The sequence below is a fragment of the Poecilia mexicana genome, unplaced genomic scaffold, assembly GCF_051168715.1.
Source record: "Poecilia mexicana isolate PSO_F unplaced genomic scaffold, ASM5116871v1 scaffold_19, whole genome shotgun sequence".
Lineage (NCBI taxonomy): Eukaryota > Metazoa > Chordata > Actinopteri > Cyprinodontiformes > Poeciliidae > Poecilia > Poecilia mexicana.
This window is the reverse complement of record NW_028263388.1, coordinates 1,799,628-1,824,096: the sequence shown is the minus strand read 5'-3', so window position 1 is coordinate 1,824,096 and position 24,469 is coordinate 1,799,628. Positions and strand designations below refer to the sequence as shown.

Below are 24,469 nucleotides of genomic sequence, written 5' to 3'. Positions count from 1 at the left end.
TGGTTTAATCAACTCACTCGCTCTGCGGTTGCTTAGCAACAACCTGCTGGCAACTGGCAGCGGTTTCAAGTTTCCCCACTTTCCCTCAAAACTGCTAAAAAAAACAACTTGAAGTGAAAACTGGGTTAAACAGTTAAGGTCACACAAACAGTCTGAAAATATTTCAGATATCTAAAGTAAAAACTAATCAATAATTGGCTATATTGACTGATATGAAACTACATCGTTTTTCAGTCATATCGTCCAACCTTAATCTGAATGCTGAAGCAAAGAGGCTGCATTTCTAACAAACAATGATTTTAATTCAAGTTAATAAAAGACAACCCAACATTCATCGGACAGTAAAGGGACGGATCCATTAAACGTTAAATCAGTCCACATAATTTTAACAAATAAATATTTGTTATTTATAGTGATGAGATAGTCATCACTCCTCCTCGTCCTCCTCCAGGCCAGGTAAATGTTCGTACAGGTGCTTCTCCAGCTGAGTGTCGATGTCCGTGTCCGACCTCATGATGCACCACAGCAGGAAGGCGGTGAAGGCCAGGCTGATGGGCACCACCTTCCACCAGGGCCGCTCGTGCTGGCTGCCCAGGGACCGGTCCACCCTCCAGGTCCGGTGGCTGGCCTTGCTGGTGGAGAACTTGATGGGTTCGCTGCTGACCGCTTCGTCGTCTGACGACGGTTTGGACCGGGCCGGCGCCGCAGAGGTCAGCGATAGCGACCTGAAACTGTCCAGGGGGAGAAAGCATCTCGTTAGCATAATGCTAATGCTACTAGTTAGCACCAGTTGGTTTAACACATTAAAACTGTCTCTGTCCCTTTAAAAACTCCTACTCTTTCTGAAGCTCCGTCAGGTGTTGGCTAATTGCTGCTGGCTAGTCTGAAGGAGCTGAGTGTGGAGGGGCTGCACCTCTGAGGCGGAGCTAGGTCCACCCAGGCGTTTTCCATAGCTGAATGGTTACCATGGAGATTAAAGGATTTCTCCAACATGCATTAAAGAATTAAAGCAACAATCCAGGTTTGTTTACAACACGAGTTTTGCTTTAAAAAGCAAAACCAAGATTAAATTATAGTGTTTATTTCCTTTGTTTATATTTAAAGGATGCTATGTTCTGGTCCAGGCCTGACAGTTACTGACGGAGTGTAAGCTGCAAAGTATCAGTAACACCTCAAAGGAATGTTTCCAGGCATAATGATGGAAAATTGAGTGGAAGAAAGAACTGTGGTAGAAATTTTATGTCATCCAAGTATCTGGATTATAATGTTCTGGGCAGGAAGGAACTCCAGTAGCAGTCAGTCTGGTAATGGATTTGAAAAAGCCTCTGACTGAAGACTGTTGCTTTCTGAGGGTTTCACGGTTATTATGACATGCTAGCAGCTAATCTTCCGAGCAGGAGAGACGATATTCTATAGAAACACGTTTGCTTTTGCTGATAAACTTTAAACATCTGTCTGGCTGTATGGTTATAAAGACGTGCAAAGTGAGGTTGGTGTTGGGCAACAGGTGGCTTTAAATTCATCCATGAAGACACCTTTTCAACTGCTGGGATTTGGGGTCAAAGTTCAGGTATTATTTGAGCTTTTGAGATGCTAACCAGCTGCTCTTGTTGCAGTGCTTATGCATCAGACATACAATTTAAGGGATAATAATCAAGCTTGACTGCTAAGAAACAGTGCAATAAGAAATAAAGCAGAGGAAACGTATTTCTCTACCTTTTCTCATAAATGAAACGTGAATCATTAATGACGATTTGATTCATTCAAAGAGAGACTGATCCGAATATTAAAGTCGATTAAAACAAGAATTTGCTCGAACTCTGGTAACAAAACCCATTATTTTGTTCAATATATACTTGATATTTTCCTTCAGGTTAAACCTCAGTAGTGTGAGGGTCATTGAAGTGGCGCTGAGCCCCGGTCACAGATTTCCACTCACCCTACGGAAGCCGACGCGTTTTTAATTCGTATTCCTCTACCAAGGATCCTAGAGGTGAAACCAGTGAGAGCTCGTCCTGCTGATGGAGACATGTTGGACTAATGGACATCTCCACACAACCAGCTTCTCCGGCAACCCCCGTCAGGTCATGTAACACTGCATTGTGCAACGCTGAAACGCTTCCGGGTCAGCACTGTGACTCCTGCTTCGAACCGTTCCGGAACTTTCCGTCTTTTCTATTTTCTTTCTTTCTGTTTTGGCTTTGGATACTTTGTCGTGATTTTTTTGTAGATTTTTTGAGGTGTATTGACTTAATTATGTTTTTTTCCCCTTCAATTATGCAACAAAATTATGATATATAACAACCTTTAGATGAAAGAGATGTGCAATAGTAGTAATAACAACAACAACAATAATAATAATAATCATAATCATAATAATAATAATGTGTGTGTTTTTGTTGTCTAAATAACAACAAATTAATCTAATGCTGAAGAACTTTAAATGACCAAGCTTATCTGGAACCAATCAAAATATTTTAAGATTTGTGTCACTCTGATTCAAAGAGAAAATCTCATTCCTTTTTATTTTTCTTCTTTCATTACACCACTAAATTGTTATTTATGGAGTATATAGTTTTGCAAACTGTGGTTAGAGAAAAACTTGACAAAATTGGTTAACTTGACAGCACCAAAATGCAACAACTAGTTACCTGAAACAATGTATGGCTATTTTTTTCTTTTTCTTTCTTTCTTTTTTTTCTTTAACTTTTTAACACTTGATCACTCATTAATAATTATTTAATTATCAAGCTATATGAAAGCACCAAGACAAATCCGGGTCTTTTATTTCAGGATAGTTCTTTTCAAACATAAATAAGTAAGCAAGTAACCAAGTAAATAAATAACTAAATAAATAAATAATCTTGTTAGTTGTAAAGAATTGTACATTTAAATTTATAAAATGGTTTGTTAAAAACCCTTCATACGTTTTCGTTTAACGGGTTGAAGTCCTTAACCAATCAGAATGCACGTAGAGACGTTGTCCAATCACGTTCAAGCTCCTCTGGTTCGCTTCCTGGATTCGAAGTGCACGTTTTCTACTCGCCACTCTGATTCTCTTCCAGAAACAACGAGGTAAATTCAACATTAACATGTTAAAATGTAGTTTTTACTTTTACTGTTTCATAAATTTCATCTCGCTGAGATTTTAATCCATGTTCGGTTTCGTAACATTTTGGTTTGCATGAATCAGCTGATGGCAAAAGACAAGTCTTTGAAAAAAAATCCCCCCAAAAGAAAGAAATCCAGTTTTAATGAGGGAGAAGAAGCCATGGAAACTAAAACCAAGAAGAAGAGAAAACACGTGGAAGTAGAGGTGGGTAGAAACCTTTACACTCTCTGACTTTTATGTGTTTTATTGGAGTTTTATAAGTACTTTATTTATCCCAAAGGAAAATGAAATGTTGTTCATAACTCATATCGCATATCTCCAGTAGCAGTCAATGTTGCAACGATTCAGCAGAAGCCTCTGATTGAAAACTGTGACAATCTCAGCTCAGTACATTAGCATGACACAAATTACATGTTCTGGACGGTTTCAACATGATGAAATGTGCAAAGGGACATGGACACTTTGGCAGACAATAGTTTTTATCCATATAAACTCTTCTATTTGGTGATTTTTGTTCAGGAAGCTCCAGTTCAGATTCCATGTGTTACAAATCCAGATGAGGAAATAAGCAAAAAGGACAAAAAACTCAAGAAGAAGAAAAAGGAGGCAACAAGAGAAGCTGATTTGGATCGAACTGAGGTGAGGAACTAAAACCATCAAACAATTCTGGTGTGTTTAGCTCAGTGGTGGCTACCGCTAACTGAAAAGTTAGCCTTGCTAACCTTGGTCCTTATCCATTAGTCATACACATTAGTTTACTCATAAACATTAGTCATAAACATTAGTTTTGCTAACGCTAAAGCGCTACACCAATACAAAATTTATGATGCACTGATTTCTACTATGTTGACACCCACCATGTGCCAATGACACAACATGTGTTTGTTTAAATCTCACTTGCTCAACAAAGTTTCTTGTGAGGAGAGGAAATTAACTGTGACGTATGCAGACTTCAGAATAAGAGCATGAATATAAATGCCTAACCAAAACTTAAGCGCAGATTTCAAATTTCATTAAACTGAAGGCTTACAAAACAACCAAATAAATTAGTGCTTTAGACTTTATGTGGGAAAAATAATTTAGGGAAAGCTAAGTGTGCCAAACATTGTCAAAGTTACCTAAAGAACCAAACATGGAAAAGCAGCATGCAGCTTCTATATTCCACAAATCTGGAACAGACATCCAGAAAACTGCAAAACTGCTGAAACACAGAGTTCCTTTAAATCAAGACTAAAAGTTTTTAGTTGTTTTGGAACCATAAAAAATCAAACCTTGACCAACATATTTGATTTGTGTTGATAGTTTTGATTCTGGTGCTCATCAAAATGTAATGTTTGTCCTGTTTGTTAAAATCGCTAGGAAAGATTAGCGCATTAGCTTACATGTGCCCAGCACAGGTTTTACTTTCAGCACATTGAGATGCCATCAACTGTTTGATTTTTTTATGAAGATTTGCTCTGGAAACTTTGAGTTTTATTTAAAAATAAAGAATTAATTCTCAGTTTTTACATCAGTTAAAGTCCTTGCTTCCTCTTTGTCCCTTAAAGAGCCTTTACGTCACAAGTCAACGTAAAGGCCTCTGTGGTTTCCGTCAGGAGGCTGTTAGAGCTGGACTTAGTGGAGGGACTCGATGTGTCGCATGTGTTATGCTGACATGTCGGTGCAACTGGAGCATAAATGTGTTTTTCCGAAGCGAACCGTTGCAGCTTGGCGCTGCGGCTTTTCTCCTGGAGGAACAGCCTCAGCTTCTTCCGAAACGTTTCGCCCAGGAAGCCGTAGATTAGCGGGTTGAGGCAGCTGTTGGAGAAGGCTGCGAGCCGGACGGCGTGGCCCGTCAGCGGGTAAAGCTCCCACAGCGTGACGGCGCCCGCCGTGTCGGTGCCACTCAGGAGGTGAACGCTGATGAAGACGTTCACTGGCAGCCAGCAGATGAAGAAGACCAGCACGGTGGCGGCGATCATGCGCAGCGCTCGCTGCCGGCGGGGCCGGTGCTGCGGGTTGCCCCGCTGCCTCTGGCTGCGCCGCAGCACCTGCGCGATCCTCCAGTAGCACACGGCCAGGATGCAGAGCGGCAGCAGGAAGCCCACCGTCACCTCCAGCCACTGCACCTGGCTGACATTGGCGAAGCAGAAGTTGAGCTCGCCGGAGTGCTGCACCTGGGCGACGGCGAACGGCAGCAAGGTGAGCAGCACCGCGAACGCCCAGATGAGGCAGCAGCTACAGCAGGCATGTGCGGCGCCGGCGGCGATTCGGGTCAGCGCCACGAAGCGGTCGAAGCTCATCCAGGTGAGGAAGAAGACGCTGCTGTACAGGTTGACCTGCTGGAAGAGGTTCATGAAGGTGCAGAGGCCGGCGTTGTCATAGTAACCCTTCTTCAGGTTGAACACCTCGATCAGGGAGTCGGCCACCAGGATCAGGTCGGCCGCCGCCAGGTTGGCGAAGTACCGGTCCGGCGCCGACAGCCGGCCCCGGTGGGCCAGGTTGACCACCAGGATCAGGAAGTTCCCCACCAGGCCGACAGGAAACAGAATCAGGGTGTAAAACCCAGACAGGAAGAGGTTGATGAGGTAATGCTCGATGTTCTCCGAGGCCCGCTGGGTCAGGTTCGGCGGCACCGTGAGGTTCTCCCCAGCTCTGGGATCCGTGAACATGTTTATGTCCATATCAGGCTTCATAGCCTTCCTGCGACTTCACTTCCTGTTGAGCTCTGAAGATGGTCGGCTGCTGGACAGAACAGGAGGAATTTTTAAAGATTCATACATCACATTTAGATCTGGACAATAATCAATAACGATATAAACCACGATAGACACCTGATCAAAATCAATATATGGTTCCCACAAGACTGAACTGGAAGTGATCTACGCCATCTTGGTAGGCAACGGCAGCACAAATCATAAATGAAGCTAGGCGTCGAGACCAACAAAAAGGAAATACGTTGACCAATGTGAGAGAGAAAAATACATGAACAAAATGGCTGCTGTCGGGATCGACCCGTATCAGACGGAGAAGGAAAACATGTCAGACGATGTGAACAAGCTGCCTCCGACCTCATGCTACGATAACGTTAGCTACCTAGTGAACAGGAAGAGTGCGAACAACATGGAGGAGCTTCAACTGAAATCCATACAATCAATGTTGAAATGGATTTGTAAAAGACGTCTGAACTCTTCACGTGAATATCAAGGTACTGGTGACTAGCAGAGTAAGAACATGCAGTAAGAAACACGTAGGCTAAAGCTACATTAGCTAAGCTAGTTTAGCTAGTTCTGCTGTAAGTACTACAGTAAATAGCTGATATTTATCTTAGCATTACAAAGGTGGGAATATTACTCAAAATTTAGTGATAGCTTTAATGCGCGAGAGCTAGTTCAAATCTTGTGGCTTGTTTATTGTTGTCATAGCAACTGTCATGTCAGTTACTTACAAACACCTACCAAGGTCGCTGTCGCTACAAAGTTAACATCACATGATCATCGTAGATGATACGATTGATAGATTATTCAATATTTAGAATATTGACTGAACTCTGACCCAGAACCGCAAAGCATGCTGGGAGATGTAGGCAGAGGAAATACTTTAGCTGACCAAACTCTCATTGCTAGCAAAGCTGGATTGGTGGAAGCAACCGACTCACTCGCTCTTTGGTTGCCTAGCAACAACCTGCTGGGTAACAAGCAGTTTCATGTTCCACCAAACTTTGGTTGCCTAGCAACAGTCTGTTAAGTAACTTGCGCAGCAGCAGTTTCAAGTTTTCCCTCTTTGCCTGAAAACTGCTAAAAAATATAAAACAACAGCAAAGATAGAAAACTGGATAAAACAGTTTGGTTGTATTTCAGATACTTAAAACAAAAAACTAATCAATAATTATCAATATCGACTGATATGAAACGCTTGTATTGTGATAATTTTTTCAGCAGTATCGTCCAGCCCTGATATTAGATATTTGTTTAATTATAGATTTTCCTTTTTCTTAAGGTTGGGTAACATTAGCAGCTCTAAGCCAGTTTTATTTGGTGAGACTGGAGTAAAAAGTGTCTGTTTGGATTGTAAAGGCTGCAGATCCTTTAGATCACAGCAGATTCATGTTCTAGAATGGCCTAGTCAAAGTTCAGGTCTAAACCCTGTGTAGATCATTGGACAATTAATCATTTTGTCAGAAGGACGGGAACTTTTATCTGCAGCTGCAGAGAAACAAAGAATTAAAATGGACGCCACTCTGCTTTTCTTTCTGCTTCAAAATGAAGAAAAAAACAGAAAAACCTGAATCTGATGGTCCAGAACTTCACAGATCGGATCAGAACTCAGGATTACCGGACCAGATTACCTAATCCCAGTTTCCTCCCAGGTTCTCACGTCAATAATCAATCTAATTGGAAGCTAATTTACTGAGTTATTCTGTTAGATTTTTTTTTTTTTTGGCTCAATCTCGCTTCACAAAGCAAATGCCGATAAAGAACCGGGTCAGGCCTACCTTTGGGTCGGTTCTGGACGTGACGGTGAACCCAGAGAAGTGACTGCAGGTGATCCCAGGCGACATGAAGCTAAAGTGTTTTGGTATTTACTAGCAACACCACGGCGGGCGGCGCCGGCCAGATCCATCAGAACTTCCCGCTGGTGTCGGGTCCAGTTGGGGCTTCTGACCTCTCCTCTGGTGAAACTTCCTTTAGACGGTGAAGGAGATGTAAATACGGGCTGCGTGTTTACAGGCAACAAGGTGGAGGACGCCTCAGGATAATTTCATCTCATCTTTTAGTCTGCAGAGAAACTTACAGACGTTTCTTCCAGTTTCAAGTTACATCAAGTCTGAAATTCATCAAATTTTACATTTATGTTGGGATTTGGAGACGTCATGTAAAACCCAGTTAGCCATAAACGCTAGGTACACTGAGCAGAAATACAATATATTATTACCTTCCCAAAAATTAGATTAATGATGAATAAAAAAGCTTTTTTTTAATCTAAAGTGAGAATATAAAGTTAGAATCACAAAGACTAAGAATCCATTCACCACAATACAAACAATACTTTATGCTTGCATGCTTGATTATCTAGGAGCCATATTTTTAAATTAGTAGAAAATCATTTAAAAGATTTTCTGTTTTTCTCCTGCAGACGATGAAATGATGTTGACAAGTTTATGAAATTGAATTTAAACTGAAAGTGAGAAAACATTTTTCTTACTTAAACTAAATAGAAACGGTAATTATTGGAGAAAACCAAACCAACTGGACCTAAATATGTTTATAACACTAACAGATAATACCCTTTGTTTCTGTGTTTTATAAATCTTTTTATTAGCCTTTCCATTTGTTGTGAAATAAACGTTTCAATCCAGCAGCAGTTTACGTCAGCTGATTACGTTTGGGAGAAAACGCCTGTCGGTTGGCGGTTCAACAACAATAAATACATTTTTAATGGTATTTTCTCTTCACCCAGTCTGTGCTCACATAATCATAATACTTTTAACTTTTTGAATGATGCATCTAAAATCAACCAAAGTAAAAAAAACCCTAAAGATTTAGCTAATAATAACTTTTAATGAAAACTGGAAAACACATTTTAAGAACTAAGACTAACTGAATTAGACAAAATAAAACTGAACTCTAGTGGAAGAGTTAAACTATGATAACCCAGGACGTTGGAGCGTAAATGAGACCCAGTTCTGGTTCCAGCTTGTGTAACGGGTCGGCTCTGTTCCTGGAACCGGCCCGGCTTCTGGAAACAAACCGGTTTCAGGACAGAGCTGAACTCACGCTGACCAAATGTTTCCAAGCTGCACAGATTGTTCCTGCCGTTTCTCTAAATGGGCCTTTTGTGTTCAGTTTTTAAGAACCACAAGGTTCTGAAAGGACGGTTCTGTTGTTGGGCTTCGAGACCCATCCGGGAGTCTTTCTTTCAAAATCACGTCTGTCAGAGAAACCGGTCAACTTAACCGAGTCTGGTTTCCCACCAGCTTTAACCCGCTCCGGTCCGTTTGCCCAGACGGTCCGGTTCATTTTGGTGAGGTGTGAATGCTAAGCTAACTCTGGACCTCCAGACCTCAGTCTGGGTTCGGTTGAAGTGAACTCTGGTTCGGTTCAAATGCATATATGAACGCCAAGTGGACCTAATGAAGATCTGTTTACATAAAAAATAATCACAGCAACAAATTCTGCAAATGTTCATCATTTATTTATTTGAATAAACTTTTAAACGGCAGAAAACATCTTTGGTTTCAGATTTTTCAATCTTTCATGAAATGAAAATAAAAATGCACGCTTAGAAAGTGAAAGGAAACGTCCACAGAGTTTTAATCTGTCGGATCCCAGTTCTGATTCTGCTTGGATCAGTTTGTAGATTCAAGGTAGCAGCTTTCCCACCACTTACAGCCTTTACAGCCCCTCCCCCACATGTTGCTGCCAGAGAAAACAGCCCAACTAAAGTTACTAACAGCTAAAGTTAGCTTGTTTAAAAATAGGAACCTGATGTCTGTTCTTTCTGAACCAAAGACGTTTCATCTCAGGCTGCGTTCACACAGCAGGAAAATGTCACCAAAAATCTGTTTGTTTTGTTTGTTTGTTTTTTACTTCCATATATTTAAATTTGATCCCTTTGTCTCTTTCTTATGTTGAAGTGGATTTTAAATCTTCACTCCAAAAACAAATAAAGTATCGTTGGTCTAGTTTCTAGTGCAAATATTTCAGTACAGATGGAAGAACAGAAAACTAAACTATGAATGTTTGTTGGGGTAGAAATGTACAGTAAAGTCTGTCATGACCTTGTTGAGGCCCAAATGGAAGCACAAAAACATGAAGTTTGCATCATAGTTCCCTTTAAAATCCATCGATAGAGCGGCGGCGGCCATGATTACTTCCGTAAACAGAGCGCCGTTGTGACGTCAGCGTTCTTCTTCTGCGCTTGCAGTTTGCAGAAACAGATTTAAAAAGATGGCAGCCTATGACTCCATGTCCTGCAGCGTGTCTGTGATCTCGATGTGCGGCGCTATGATGTTCCTGTTGGGTTGAGCGCGGCCGGGCCGCCGGCAGCAGTCCCGCAGCTGCCGCAGCGCCCCCTGCAGGCTCTCCCGGCTCGGCCGGTGCAGCAGCAGCACCAGCACCATGCTGCCACTGCTGCCGGAGAACAGGACGCACTCCGCCACGGTCAGAAAGGCCCGGTCCAGGCGCCTCTCCTGGCCGTTCTGGACAAGCCCGGCCGCCCGCAGCAGCGCCGCGCAGTGGAACAGCTGGCAGAGGAAGACCAGCACCGTGACGGTCAGAAACACCGGACCCTCCTCCGAGCCCGACAGGAAGCGGCCTTTCGATCGCCACTGCCGGACGCAGCCGCTGACCAGAAGTCCAACCTGCAGGGTGTAGGGAACCAGGACCGCCAGAGAAAGCTTCGCCGCTGCGTACGCGATCCCGGCCGGGGCCGGATCCATGATGCAGTCCTGCCCCGGCGGCAGGCCCCGAAGCCCTGCCAGCAGCAGGCTCACCGCCACCGAGGACAGCAGCACCAGCGCCGCGCAGACCGTCGGCTTCCGCAGCGGCGCGTTGGACGGCGGGTCCAGGGTGAGGACGAACGCCATCAGCACCAAGACCAGAACGCCACAGAGAGACGTGGCGTTGACGGCGAAGGAGAGCGCGGCGCAGCCCAGCAGTGAGTTCGGCATGTATTTGGGTCGGTGCGCCACGATGTGGAGCGACAGGAGCAGCAGCAGCAGCTGGAGGCCGCAGAAGACCCAGAGGAGGCAGTCGAGCCAGGCCAGCCGCCGCTGGGCCCGGAAGGTCTGGACGAAGCTGAAGACGACGAAGAAACCGGCGCAGAAACCCAGCAGGGCCACGGCGCTGTAGACCTGGTTGGTTCTGGAGGTCAGGCCGTCGGCGGCCGTGATGTCATGGACGTCATGGACATAGGTGTTGGTGGTCCCTGAGCTGGAGGCGAGGGCGGCGGTGGAGCTGAAGGTGGGGATGAAGGTGGTGTTAAAGGTGGGGTTGGTCGGGTAGGAGTCGGTGGTCGGGTCAGACTGGAAGCAAACAAAATCAGACGGTAGCGCTGAAATGATTAATCGCGATTATTCATCATGATTGCAAAGTGTTTCCTGATTTTCTCAGTTGACTGTGTGGTGTCTTCTTGACTTTGTGTTTTTATGATGAAGCTTTGAACTGAAACCTGCTATACTGACATAATCAGTCAGGTTTGTTTGTATTTATTTTATTTGTATAGCACAAGGCAGTTCAAAGTGCTTTACATCATAAAAACACAAAATTAAAAAAGTCATAAAAACAGTCGACAACTAAGAAACCAGTAACAAATATGATATTTAGACGAGTTCCATCATCAAAATCATCAAAACACGTCAGAAATGTTGGTCAGTGTTTCATTTATTATTGTTCAAAGGCAGCTCTAAGCAGGTGGGCTTTTAGTCTGGATTTAAAGGAAATCAGTGTTTCAGCTGCTTTGCAGTTTTATGGAAGTTTGTTCCAGATTTGTGGATTAATTAACTGGTGTGTACAGACTCTAAAAGAGGACATTTTTCTTTTTGCTTGATTGCATAAAGGAGGGTTTGGTGGTTAATCAAAAAACCTACAAATTTCTGATATCCAATTAATAGACAAAAAAAATCTATTACTAAAATAATCGGATTATTTGTGGTAAAATTAATTAATAATCAGAATAATCAATATAACAACCGATATTTTGACAATTAATTGTACGAATAACTTATAGGATAATCGATCAGTCCGACTTGTCAGTTAATCATCAAGATAATAGATTAATCATCAGAATAACTGATTTCTGAAGTAATCGCTAGCTGTGGCTGTTGGTGTTAGCATGAACTTCCACAGCTTGACAGGAGCTTCCTCCTCCGGTGCGAAGCAGAAAAACCCAAACATCACCGTTCCCCACAGGACGCCTCTCTCTCTCTCTTCCTGAATCGGGTGAAAACTAAACGGACTCTGATTAGGAACCGGTTTCCACTCACCATGTTTTCGCTCCTCATCTTCTCGCCTGCTAGAAAACGGCGTTTAGCTCTGCAGATGATGCTGGTGGCATGGCCCCGTCTGTGGGCAGTTCCCCCGCTAGCATACTTTCAGAATGACTTCGGCACCATGTGACCTAAACTTCCCCTCCCTTTGGTTTGCCATCATCAGAGCTGAGGGCTGTGAAGTCAGAAACACACTGCCTGCCCTGTCCAGACACAAGAGCAGGCTTTGCCTTCAGAGAGTTTCTGCAGAGACTCAGGAAACCCGGTCCACAAGTGACAAAAAGTTGAGGGTATTTTTAGCCGACCAAGCGTTTCTGTGCGTTGCCAGATGTTGAGAAACAAGCAACCAGCTCTGTGAACAGAAGCTCAGCTGCTTGTAAAACATCATGCATTTACACATTTAATGTAAAAAAGGAGGATATAACTGAAGTTAAATAGCCAAATATCGACTATTTATCCACTAATCAGGAGAGATCAGACCGGTTTAAAGCAGCAGTATTCTGTAAAATCTATTTTTTATCCTCCCATCGTGTTTTAATGTTTTTCTCTCATCAAAAACAAACCTGGAGTTTTGCTTTTATTTTTTCATGTAGGTTTGAGAAATCCTTTCATTTCCATGGCAACCATTCAGTTGTTAAATCGCCTGGGTGGACCTAGCCCCGCCCCCAAGGCGCAGCTCCTCCCCCACTCAGATCCTTCAGACTAGCCAGCAGCAATTAGCAACCAGCTGCTGAGCTCATTAAAGGAGCTGCTGCTCAGAGCAACGCTGGTAAAAACGTTAGAGTTAATAGAGGAGCCATGTTGGGATGACTTCCTGGAGGCGGACCTTCAGGAAGAGCAGGAGCTTTTAAAGAGACAGAGGCCCAATTTCAAGGCATTAAATCAGGAAGTGGCATTTCTTTTAAGTCATGTTTGATATATGTAGAATTTTTATAACAACTGAAGTTAACATAGTTGATTATAATGTAAAATGTCACTATTTAGCTGCAAAGTACATTACACTGCCCCTTTAATGATTACAACAGTGTAAAAATAAACAACTTACTTTAGGATTTTTTTTGTGTTTTTATATGTCTGGAAAACCCTAAATAGCATTTTAGTTCTCAGGTTTTTGATTAAATTTTTTCTGTAAGTCAAACAGAAGCCTCCAGGTTTTGTTACGGCCCTCAGATGGCTTTCAGATCTTTGACATTTTATTTTTTATCTTGAAGATTACAATGGCATGTAGCCGTGCGTCTTTCTGGATGCGTTCATTCTTGTCTGTTTTCACATTTATCACGCAGCCCAGATTAGTTTGATGGTTGCAGTTCAATTTATTGTGAGGAGCTGAGAGATAATCTTTATTTTTGTTTTGTTCAGAAACAAGGTTAAGCTCAAATCAGCAACTTCATGTTCAAAAACAAGCCCAAAAAACAACTCATTAAATTTCTAAGCGACTTTGGGAGGAAACAAAGCCAAAGTGGTTGGTGAAAGCAGACCTGAGGCGCTGCTGTGGAGCAGCGGCAGGAAACGGCCCTCTGAGCTGCAGCGCAGCAGGAAGTGATTCAGACTGAGAACGGGTTTGTTGGCCTTCTGCTTTGGAGCTCAAAATGTCACCATTTATTTTTGCTTCCAACTTTCAGAAACAGAGAAAAAATAAGAGTTTTCTCAGTTTTCAGAGCCTGTCCTGCTGTTTAGAGCTCATGTGATTTAAAATACTTTTAAATGTTTTATGCACTTTATATTACATTTAAATTACTTTTATTTCTTAAAAGATGAATTTGATGAATTTTGACATTTTTTTTACAAAATTCATTACAAATTTAATGAATTATAATTTTACTGAAAGCCCCTATTTGTTTCAGAAACTTTATCACTAAGTTAAATACACCATATATATTAATTACAAACAGATGGATGTTTTAACGACTATTTCTGCTATGATTGTGATTTTACACTTACAGGTAATAAAATACATGACATTTAAAAATATAAAATCATATTAAATCAATTAAAAACCCAATTAAAACAGAAATGTGGGATTAATAAAAAGTATGTTTAATACCTGCTTCAAATTCAAAGATTCTTTATTCATCCCAACGGGAAATGAAATAAATGTTATTTTCAAAAGGTGCTTTTACAAACGATGAATGGGCAAACACGATCACTTCTTCATGGAAATCGGCCATAACTGATCGATGGCCGATGAATCAGATCAACACCAGTCTGAGTCTGAATGGTTTAAAAAAGAAACGAGTGAAATCAAATTAACGTTTCTGACCTCCATGGCAGCTTCCTGAGGAAGACGGGGACTCCGAAGGACCTTTGACCCCTGAAGAGAAACGGGTCCTGGAAAGGAAGCTGAAGAAGATCCGGAAAAAGGAGGAGAAGAAGAAGCTGAAGGAATCCGGACGGGCCGACCCAAAACCCGCAGAACCCGGACAGAGCGCATCCAAGCTGGCCTTGGACTACCTCACATGGTAACGAGGAGCTGAAATAAACCGGGCTGTGATTGGTCAGATAATATTCCAGGTTAGAATCTACTAACTCACTCCCTCTCTGGTTGCCTAGCAACCTGCTGGGTAAGAAGCAGTTTCAAGTTCCCCCAAATTTCGGTTACCTAGCAACGACCTGCTGAGTGACTGGAGCAGAGACAGTTTCAAGTTTCCCCTCTTTGCTTCATAACTGCTAGAAAATTAAAAACAAAATGGAGAGAAACTGGATAAAACTGGAAAAGTTACGCAAAGAGTTTGGCTGTATTTCAGATATTTAAAACGAAAAACGAATCAATAATTATTGATATCAACTGATATAAAACAACGTTCTGACACCAGAACGAAGCTTTTGACATTTTATTCTTTTTTCTTTTTCTCTTTCAGTCGAAGCAAAAAGAAAACCTGGAGATGTTTGTTCTGATAGACGCCCGTTCTGTACAGACATCAGATCTGTTTGTCCTGTAAACGTATTTTTTAAAAAGATGTTTCTATTTTATTCCACTTATTTGCTGTCAAGTTAAGTTATACAAGTCAGCCAAATTAAAATGCAGTTTATACAAATTAAAGTAAAAGAGCAGATTGACCAGATCGTGTCAGCCGATGCTTCTGGACCAGAGAATGAGATCTGGTGTTTTTGTTTGTGACCCTGCAGCTGGGCCGAGAGCCGTTCGGCCTGGAAGTTTCAGAAGATCCGGCAGACCTGGTTACTGCAGCACATGTACGACTCCGAGAAGGTAAATAAAGATGAAAATAACATCATCTGCAGTCTGGACCAGCACAGGCGTCAACTTCCTGTTTGCTTCAGGAAATGAGCTCATTTCTACAACTTCCCCTGGAAACTTCTAAATATTTTACAAGTTAAATTTATTTTTTACAGGGGCGCCATTATTCGAAAGCAACTATTTTGATCTTTCTTTTGATGTTTTAATGTTTTTCCTTCATCAGAAACAAATGTCAGTACATATCGGTTATGGCCTATAACTGTCTCAATTTCAGTTGATACATTAAGAGATTCAAAGTGGTTTCAAAGGGATTGTCAAGTTTACTTTGTAAAAGTGCAAAGAATAATATTAATTGTTTGATTGTCAAGTTACCATAGTTACAATCAGAGGTTTAGTCCTTTCCTTGTATTTAAACTCAGCTTGTTTACTAATACAAGTCAGCAAATAAAAAAAAAACACAATCTGGATGTTAACAGCAGCGCTGGTCGTCATTGCTGACTCCTGGTTTATTTTCTCTTCGGATTGTGTCAACTCTGTTACAGCAGTTCTGACACCCGGGACCTGTTACACTTTGATTCTTTAATGCAGTGGTTCCCAAACTTTTTCTCCTGCGCCCCCCCAGTGGTTCCCAAACTTTTTCTCCTGCGCCCCCCCAGTGGTTTCCAAACATTTTCTGGGCCCCCCATGGATTACAAATGGCTGTCTGGTTGAACGACGTTTGTTAGCGGGGAGGGGGATCGACTTTTTGGGGGACAAAATGAATCGTAGCTGAACATAGACAAGACAACAGGCTACTTGTTAAGCTTAAGGTTCTGTATTGATATTAGCTAGTCATCTTTTAGCTAACATTACCTGCTAGTCATCTTTTAGCTAACATTACCTGCATCCAGCAGCTTTACTCAACTCAGTCGGTTAGTTTGGAGGGAAAAACTGTGAAAAGTTCTTTGCGTTTTGCTGGTTTGCTGCCGTGATTCTAACACAAACCTGTGTAGCTCCGCACAGCAGCAGCAGGTCTCCTTCACAGGTGGAAACCCAGCGCGAGCGTCGTAGCGCTCATGTTGCGTTTAAAGGCGGCTCGGAAAAACAGGTTTCAACATGTTAGCAACGGATTAAACAGTTTTAACTGCTGATAAAAGTGTCAGAGGACACAGATATGGGAAGTGTGGAAGCCACTATGTATCAAACTGACATAGGAATAACAGAGAGTTGGCCGTTCTAAGGTAAAAACCCAGCGCATACAGTGTTCATGTTTTGTTTTGTTTTTTTCATCCAGACGGCTTCCCGCGGCCCCCCTGCAATGACACGGCGCCCCCCATAGGGGGCGCGCCCCACAGTTTGGGAACCTCTGTTTTAATGCATGTTTGAGAAATCCTTTAATCTCCATGGCAACCATTCAGCTGTCCAAAGAGCCTATTTGGACCTAGCCCCTCCTTCATGGCGCAGCTCCTCCCTCTCTCAGCTCCTTCAGACTAGCCAGCAGCAATTAGCAAACAGCTCATTATAGGAGCTGCTGCTCAGAGCAACACTGGTAAATATTAAAGGGTTAATAGAGGAGCCATGTTGGCATGACTTCCTGGAGGCAAAGCTTCAGAAACAGCAGGAGCTTTTAAAGAGACAGAGGCCCAATTTTAAGGCATTATGTCATATTTGATATTGTCAACTTCCTAAAATAATGACTTAAGTTGTTTTGTGGCCAAAAGGTTTTTTGTTGTCCAAAAATAATGTTTAAAACCAAAAACGAATCAGCAACTATTAGGCCCGTCACAATAACAGATTTTTATGGATGATAAATTGTTCCAGATGTTTTTGCGATAAAGTATAATTTTGTTGTTTGAGACCATTTTCCATTTAAAATAATGATAATAACTATATAATAATCCAAGAACACATTGTCAAATAAAACATTTAACACTGGAAGACATTTTAAATATCCAAAATAAATAAAACAGAAACAAGTAAAATAAAAGAAACAAAATTATCCTTGAAAAAAAAAACATTTGGTTGAGACCGAAACACCAGACTGAAACTTTTGTCATCCTGCTTTTGGTAGGAAGAGGGAAACAATAAGTCATGCAAATGGAAATTATTGAATTTTTTTTAATTAATCTTGTGATTAATTGAGTTATTGTTTGTTGTGGCTAACAATTACCAATATTGACTGATATGAAAAGCTTAAACTGTGATAAGCTTTTCAGGCAATTTGTCCAGCCTTCTTCAACAGTTAGACTTTATTATTTTTAAAAATAAAAGGCTGTAAAATATTTCTACATTAATCAAATCTGACAGACAAACTAATTCCCTTCCTTCAGGTTCCAGACGATACATTTGTGGTTCTGCTTCAGTATCTGGAGGGAATGTTTGGACGAGCGAAGGAAACGACGGTCCAGAAGGCCTTGGCACTGGTGGAGGAATCTGGAAAGGCGCCTCAGGATGCGTCTGTCCAGCAGAGGGCGCAGCGGGCCAGAGAAGTCATCCAGCTCTTCTCCTGACCCTGAGGGACTCCTGCACTGACATGAGGCAGGAAGAGACCCAACGAAGGCGCGCTGCTCCCCGTAAATAACATCCAGCATGATTTTCTGTGCTACTAAAACCTAAAAACACAAACTCTTCCTCATGTTTGCAACATTTTGAATCTCAAACTATTTTTCAAAAAGATGATTTGAGTCTTCCGAACGTTGTTTTCACGATGAGGCGGACGATGAAAAGCTGGAAAATCAGGAATGTTTATGGTTGGGACGCGTTGGGACACGTCGGACCTGTACAACTCGCTGCGTTATTTTAACTCACCCGAACCATAACAAGCTGCTCAAACAGCATCGTTATGTACAACTTCTCATCTGTTTTGATCAGAAATGTACATACACTCATAACGGGAAAGAATGCCACATTATTGTAATTTTTTTTATTTTCTTAAACAGTATTTTTCTCCATAAAGAGTAAACAACTTCACTGTTTTATTTTGATTTTTTTAAATCAAGTGTAAATTTGTTGAAAATGTTTCTTTCATTCATATAGGATCAGAAATATAATAGTTTTTAGTGTAGCATGTTATTAGGTAGTGTGGTATGGAAAGCCAGAAGTGCCACAAATTACAACTTTTATACATATTCTAATTTACTGAATATTATTTATCTGTTTTGAACACAGATTTACATACTTAGCACAGATATAAATGACACATTTATTTGATGTTTCTTATAATAAAACATTTTTCCTATAAACTGATTTTAGATTAAATAATTTCACTTATGTCTTTCTTTGTGAAAAATCAAAAGAGTAAATTTATTGTAAATGTTCTTTCATTCACACAGGATCAGAAATATACATTATATATTCAAGTGTACATTATTACCACTATTGATACTTGAAGCTGGTTATTTTTTGTAGTTTTTAGTGTAGCGTGGTATTAGGCAGAGGGGTATGGAAAGCCAGAAGTGCCACAAATCACCACTTTTACCACGCTTCAGGTTAAAAAGCTACACAAAAAACACCTTTTTATGCCTTAAGATGGTGTAAAATACAGAAAAAATCTGTCAAATTGCTGCTTATGACGTTTTAAGACTGCCTTCTGAACTCCAAGAATTACTGCATTTATTCGGGTTATTGAATGTTCCATGATAGTGACAAATAATTGCATTCAAGGTTAGAACGGTATAAAAAAACTAATTTTAATGAAATTTTTGCCGTATTTTATGGTTCTTTCAGTCATAAGCCGGAGTGTGATTTTGTGTGACTTCTTAACCAGACATGAGGTAAAAGTGGCTGTTTGTGGCACTTATAGCTTTCCGTAGGGTGTGTAGAACAGCCTTAAAGCATACTAAGGTATCAGTAGTGTTACTTGGGATTTGGTCCAGGAACCTTTGGGTCTGGAGCCAACCTGCTGTATCACTAATAATAGCTTTTTTTATTTATATCCTCATTAAAGTAACTAAAGTATTTATTAATGTAGAGAAGTAAACGTATAAGTATTAGTTCACAAATCAAGGAAAAGTAAAAGGTTTTGAGCAATAAAATATTTTTAAAAGGGCATTTTTTTTTCAAAATGTTACTCAAGTAAATGTATTTGATTACGACTGATCTCTGGGTTTAAGCAGAATCTTTATATTTTCAAAAAGGCCGAGTTCTTTTCTAATGTAAAAACTCAATGCAAGTCTGCTTTATTCAGCCCAAAAACCGGTTCTGATGAGTTCTGAGTCAATGTCCTGTTGGATCCCTCCACATTTTTACCATCTGGCTGCTGATTTGAGGTGAATTTGAAGAGCTAAAAGTTGGTTTTCATCATAAAAACGGTGAATTTATTTAAATTAATGTTGATTAAAGCCAATCGTTTCTTGATATGCAACTCCTCAGTTTGGTTCTGTTCAGTTCGGTCCGGTCCATTCTCTGCCTGTCAGAAATGAACTGCTGTTCTCATTTTATTGTCACACCTCTTCTGTGTTGCAGCGCAGCAGATGCACTTTGTGGTATTTTCTTGCAGAACCTCAAAAGTCATTTTAGAAGGTAAGAAATGTTTCAAGATGCTGTGCAGTCAGTGGGGTCAAACTAAGGTCACTGTAAGGTCATGGCTGGTGTTCCAGATCAATCAGCTTATAATTAAATAGAAACTTTAGAGGAAGTAAGAAATTTTTCCCTTATGTAGACCATCAAATATGCTGAAGTATTACTGTTCATCTCCAGGTTCAGGTTTTCATCATTTTATCCCTTTAATACAGTCATTACCTAAATAATTGTATTAATACAAGAACAAAGTAACACAAGAAAAGTCATAATAAGGAGCAACTTAAGTCATAAAAATACAAGAATAAAGTTAGAATAACACAAGAAAAGTTGAGTAACTAAAGTCGTAAAAATAATCATAATGTGCAACTAGTAAAAAATGCAATAAAATCTCAGCAAGTATAAAATCGCAATAAGAATATCAGAATAAAGTTTTAAGGTTTTTACAAGGTGTAATACCAGAAAATAAAGTTGTGGAATAAAGTTGTAATAAGCAAATAAACTTGTAATACCAGAATAAAGTCATCCGGTATAATTATCAGTTAGGGTTTGTTGTATTATTACGACTTTGTCGCTCAATTTTTATCCTCATAATATTATGACTTTATTCTTGTATTTAAAAAGAACATGTTGCATTTTTTTTTTTTTTTTTGGTCCTGTTTTAATTCCAATGTTGTTGCATCCGAACAACACAACATAAATACACAGGTTAAAGTCCAAGCTACATATAAAACATCCAAACACGAGGAACTGTTTTCTTGTGGACCTCAGAGACTCAAACTGACCAGAAAAAAAAACTGAACATCCTGTTTGTGATGGAAATCTTCACAGCTGGTCAAAAAGGCCCGTGTCTCCTCTCAGGTGTTGATCTTTAGCCGGCGCTGTCGTTGCACCTTTCTCCTCATCTACCACACAGAAAACAGCCATGCTTCAGTAAAAATTAAGACATTATAAACAGACTGATGTTGTTGAGCTAACGTACTTGGCTGTGACTCAAAGGAAATATTATTCAGGGTGAGGATAGCCCGCAGCCTCGCTACCTCTTCACTCTGCTTTTGATAATCCTGCCAAACAAAAATATACAAATAAATATCACCCATATATTTAGATAACCAATATTAAGAATGCGGTTAATGAACTAATCTAAAGTTAACCGATCTTATTGATCGACAAACTTAACTGATATGTCGCCATTTTAAGTTTTCTCATGTAATCTTTCCGTAGCATAAGAGCTAAATGTTTCATAAAATGCTAACGCTTCTCCGTCATGCAGCACCTCGGCTGAATGAGCGCTATTAAGTAATTTAAGTTGACTCCTTAAAGGGGCTTGTCGGGTGTTTATATTTTAAAACAGTAGCATATAAAGTGCATTTTGAATCCTACACAGGACTCCGCCATCTAGTATCAAATGGGTTTGCTACGACCAGCCGCGCCCTCTGCTGGATGGCGACGAAACTACCACACTAAAAACTGAAGCGGATGTGATTAGTTAATCGATTGGAACCAGCGTTATAAATGTCCTGGATTTTTCATTATAGTTTAGTTTTATTTCGTTGTGACACTTCGCTCGTCTAATTTAGTTAGTTTTAATTAGTTTAAGAGTGGGTTTGCCCGGTTTTTTAAAAAATATGGTAGCAGTACTTTGGTTGATTTCTATAATTATTTTATTGTAATTATGTATGCTAAGGTTGGGTAATAAGTACATATAAATTTCAAAACATTTATCCAATTATTGTTGAACAATAAATGACTGACGTTTAACTGCTTTTGCCGTCGCCATTTTGCAGACAAAAGTAGCATTGCCAGTACGGAGTGCTGTAATTTACCGGTAACTGATGTAAACTGCTTTTCTGTTGGAGGAATCAGTTTGACAAGCTAATAAATAGATTAATAAACACAAAGACAGTGTTTATTATATCTATTTTTAAGTGTGCTTCAGTTAGTTTTATAAACGGACAGTACAGTTTCAGCTAGTTACACTTTTTCCCATTCATTACACCTTTTTTAATTATTTTAGTTGACAAAAATGTTCTCAATTTCAGTTTTTAGCTTGTTCATTTTAGTTAACTACAATAACCTTGACTGAAGACAATTTTAACCTAATAAATGATTAATTGTAAATTGTTTGCATTCCTAATCAGCATACTTCTTGGCATTTCTGTAAGGAGTTGTGTTTTTCTGAACGTGTTTCAGCCTCTGCAACAGTCTCCGTCACTTTGTTGCTCTTCAGGAGTCCAGCATCCTCAAAAACGTCTCTCAAAAGGCTGTTGTAGCCCTGCGACAAACAGAAACATGAGCAGCATTCTGCCTGGTGGGTTTAATGTTCAGGCGGGTCAGAAATTTTATGTTTTTAATCTGCTGCTTCCTACCTGCTCAGTAATGAGGCCATCGTAGCGAGCCTGCTCCACCTCGTCCCATTCCTTCTGCAGCTTCTCATTCAGGGTGGGGTACACTGCAGACCAAACAGTCGCCATTAGCACTGACATGCACAGCGCTCTGGAAGGCGATTTTCCCCAGACGTACCCAGCAGTGAGTGTGGATGGCAGACGAGCGGTGTCTCAAAGGTCAGTGAGTAAATGCAGGTGCTTGGCTCCGACACCTGGACCAGTTTGCTGCTGTTGCTGCAAACCAGAACCACCTAAACAAAACATGACCCATCTTTAGTCAAGGGTTCATTCTTTTACCTAAAATCCAGCTACGCCACTTCCCCAGGGACGGCCCAAGCCTTTTGGGGCCCTGAGCAGGTGTTCATTTGGGGCTCCATACCAACATGTCAACACCAAATGTTTTATCATTTCTAGCGATTAAAAATAGATTTAAAAAAAAAACCACGTTAGGATGAGATTTATGCCTCATTAGAACTGAAATATATTCTCTTTTAAATGAGAGTTTGTAAAAGTAGACCATTACTAATTATGAATTTCCCTCTGGGATTAATAAAATATTCAATTAAATTTAATTCAAATACACCACTAAAACAGAAACAATCAATAAGAGCCAGGAGGAGGGTCACTCTCATGCTCACCCTTCTCCTGCTTGCTCTTTGCTTCTTCTGTTACAAACATCAATGCTAGTTAGCATAGCCACCTGGGATAGAGGATAAATGATTTTCCTGTAAATGTAAGTTGATTCTTCACCATTAGCACTTAGCAGCGGGTTCATGGGATTGATTGACAGCGTTAAGACCCTCCTCCTGGCTCTGATTGGTTGTTTTTGGTGCATTTCTTCAGAGGGCAATAGTAGCTCAGTGAGGAGATCAATCTTTTCATAGATTATTTGTCTCATATTACACTGTCACAACATGGTGACAGTTTTACCAAACTTTTTTTTGTAAAAGTTATATACTGCAGCTTTAAGGAACCAGAGTTGGTTGATGAGTCACCTGGTTGGTCAGAGGGGGAAACTGGTTATTCTTTGGTTGAAGCAGAAGAATAATTGTATTTTCAGCACCTTTGTTTCTCTGTTTCTGGTTCCACATGTGTCGCCGTCTCTCATCCACATGCCTGTAAAAGTATTGTTGGTAATTTCCCACTCCTGCCAGATCCTACCAGAAAACAACAAAGACCCACAGAAACACTTAAAAATAATAATTCACAAATTAAAACCTCTAATGAAAGCATTTGTTTTGGTGTTGTCTTACCCCAATATGCCGCTGTAGGCGTTCCACCTGAATGACTGCTCGTGCTGAGTCACGTTGTGGAAGGGACAGAACTCGTATTTATACCTGCAGAAGAACCGGTTACAGGTGTGTTGTTGGTTCTACATGCAATCAGATGTGTAATGGATCAAACACATGCATGTTGCTTCTTCAGGTCAGGGTGTTTCACTCACATCGATTCTGTGAGACTGAAGCACTTTCCTGCCAGACGATGAAGATGTACAGGGCCTTTAAGAGAATATTACTACAGTTACTGATGAGATACAGATAAATTTCAGATTTCAAATCAAACAATGGTACATGATTACTGGAAGTAAATATCCCATTTCAGTTTATGAACAGGATTTACAGCAGGGGACTCAGCACACATCCCTGAGGACCACCAGAAAGGACGAGGTAACCGCCATCAGGGAAGTCCAGGGAACCGAAGGTTTTCCAGAATTAAATCTCATTATTTTATGGTGAATTTTTAGAGGTTATTAAAATTTGACTTTAAGCTTATGGCGGCTGCATCCAAAATGATCAGACTTTAAGACCTTCAGGATGTCTCAGGTTTTAAATTAGATCATTTCACTTTACCAGACACAGGCGCTGGAGAGACTTTGGGCTGTAGCCTGTTTCCCTGCGCCATGAACGGGTTGTTCAGCCTGAAAACACAGAAAACCAGTGAAGACAAAACAGCAGCAGAAAACCTGAGACATATTAGACATTAATTCACCAACCCAAACGTGTTTGGCTCCTCCACAATCTTCATTTTCCCAGCCAATCCGAGGCTGACTGGATAGAAAATACAAATCGATTATCAAATAAAAGTCCAGCTATTTGTTTACTAAAAATTAAGAATGGAAAACTTACAGAAAAGCGACACGCAAACAAGCCATGTCCTCAATAAAACATATATTCCGCTATTTAAACTCCACATGATGGATTTTTGGATGAATAATCGCTACATTTCCGGTTCCTTCGTCTGTTGTGTCAGGTGGTCGGTCACGTGACAAAAAAATAACCCCTGAGAGCATGCGCAGTGTTCCCAGGCTA

General features: G+C 40.6%; 5 protein-coding genes across 5 annotated transcripts; 1 reads left to right on the top strand and 4 right to left on the bottom strand.

Moving 5' to 3' along the window:
• Positions 1 to 280: 280 nt before the first annotated feature.
• Positions 281 to 2,135, bottom strand: uqcc4 (ubiquinol-cytochrome c reductase complex assembly factor 4). Its single transcript, XM_014967488.2, has 2 exons — positions 1,940 to 2,135; positions 281 to 731 (listed from the first exon to the last, which is right to left on the bottom strand). Exons 1-2 carry the CDS (start codon positions 2,029 to 2,031, stop codon positions 428 to 430), a joined length of 396 nt encoding a protein of 131 aa, XP_014822974.1. The 5' UTR covers positions 2,032 to 2,135; the 3' UTR covers positions 281 to 427.
• Positions 2,136 to 2,591: 456 nt separating this feature from the next.
• Positions 2,592 to 18,497, top strand: chlsn (cholesin). The gene is made up of 6 exons (XM_014967486.2): positions 2,592 to 3,075; positions 3,194 to 3,316; positions 3,632 to 3,751; positions 14,352 to 14,539; positions 15,207 to 15,288; positions 17,586 to 18,497. The coding sequence occupies exons 2-6, from the start codon at positions 3,197 to 3,199 to the stop codon at positions 17,763 to 17,765; spliced, it is 690 nt and encodes a 229-aa protein (XP_014822972.1). The 5' UTR covers positions 2,592 to 3,075; positions 3,194 to 3,196; the 3' UTR covers positions 17,766 to 18,497.
• LOC106903578 (G protein-coupled estrogen receptor 1) lies at positions 3,341 to 7,901 on the bottom strand. The gene is made up of 2 exons (XM_014967479.2): positions 7,587 to 7,901; positions 3,341 to 5,833 (listed from the first exon to the last, which is right to left on the bottom strand). Exon 2 carries the CDS (start codon positions 5,785 to 5,787, stop codon positions 4,654 to 4,656), a length of 1,134 nt encoding a protein of 377 aa, XP_014822965.1. The 5' UTR covers positions 5,788 to 5,833; positions 7,587 to 7,901; the 3' UTR covers positions 3,341 to 4,653.
• Positions 9,265 to 12,228, bottom strand: LOC106903579 (uncharacterized). Its single transcript, XM_014967481.2, has 2 exons — positions 12,078 to 12,228; positions 9,265 to 11,117 (listed from the first exon to the last, which is right to left on the bottom strand). Exons 1-2 carry the CDS (start codon positions 12,093 to 12,095, stop codon positions 10,050 to 10,052), a joined length of 1,086 nt encoding a protein of 361 aa, XP_014822967.1. The 5' UTR covers positions 12,096 to 12,228; the 3' UTR covers positions 9,265 to 10,049.
• A 1,457-nt stretch (positions 18,498 to 19,954) lies between the features above and the next one.
• On the bottom strand, positions 19,955 to 24,428 carry gnptg (N-acetylglucosamine-1-phosphate transferase subunit gamma). Its single transcript, XM_014978554.2, has 11 exons — positions 24,287 to 24,428; positions 24,154 to 24,208; positions 24,011 to 24,078; positions 23,605 to 23,659; positions 23,414 to 23,497; positions 23,224 to 23,317; positions 22,297 to 22,411; positions 22,143 to 22,225; positions 21,920 to 22,048; positions 20,756 to 20,837; positions 19,955 to 20,678 (listed from the first exon to the last, which is right to left on the bottom strand). The coding sequence occupies exons 1-11, from the start codon at positions 24,351 to 24,353 to the stop codon at positions 20,599 to 20,601; spliced, it is 912 nt and encodes a 303-aa protein (XP_014834040.1). The 5' UTR covers positions 24,354 to 24,428; the 3' UTR covers positions 19,955 to 20,598.
• Between the last annotated feature and the right edge of the window lie 41 nt (positions 24,429 to 24,469).

What these genes read in the sequence shown, in the direction of transcription:
- uqcc4 (XM_014967488.2), bottom strand. Translation starts at nt 2,031, where the DNA reads ATGTCTCCATCAGCAGGACGAGCTCTCACTGGTTTCACCTCTAGGATC. An exon ending in AACGCGTCGGCTTCCGTAGG is followed by an intron (nt 732 to 1,939) that starts GTGAGTGGAAAT and finishes CCCCCTGGACAG; the next exon opens with TTTCAGGTCGCTATCGCTGA.
- LOC106903578 (XM_014967479.2), bottom strand. Translation starts at nt 5,787, where the DNA reads ATGAAGCCTGATATGGACATAAACATGTTCACGGATCCCAGAGCTGGG.
- gnptg (XM_014978554.2), bottom strand. Translation starts at nt 24,353, where the DNA reads ATGTGGAGTTTAAATAGCGGAATATATGTTTTATTGAGGACATGGCTT. An exon ending in TTCAGTCTCACAGAATCGAT is followed by an intron (nt 23,498 to 23,604) that starts GTGAGTGAAACA and finishes GTTCTTCTGCAG; the next exon opens with GTATAAATACGAGTTCTGTC. An exon ending in TTCCTTTGAGTCACAGCCAA is followed by an intron (nt 20,679 to 20,755) that starts GTACGTTAGCTC and finishes TCTGTGTGGTAG; the next exon opens with ATGAGGAGAAAGGTGCAACG.
- chlsn (XM_014967486.2), top strand. Translation starts at nt 3,197, where the DNA reads ATGGCAAAAGACAAGTCTTTGAAAAAAAATCCCCCCAAAAGAAAGAAA. An exon ending in GAAAACACGTGGAAGTAGAG is followed by an intron (nt 3,317 to 3,631) that starts GTGGGTAGAAAC and finishes ATTTTTGTTCAG; the next exon opens with GAAGCTCCAGTTCAGATTCC. An exon ending in CTGATTTGGATCGAACTGAG is followed by an intron (nt 3,752 to 14,351) that starts GTGAGGAACTAA and finishes CCTCCATGGCAG; the next exon opens with CTTCCTGAGGAAGACGGGGA.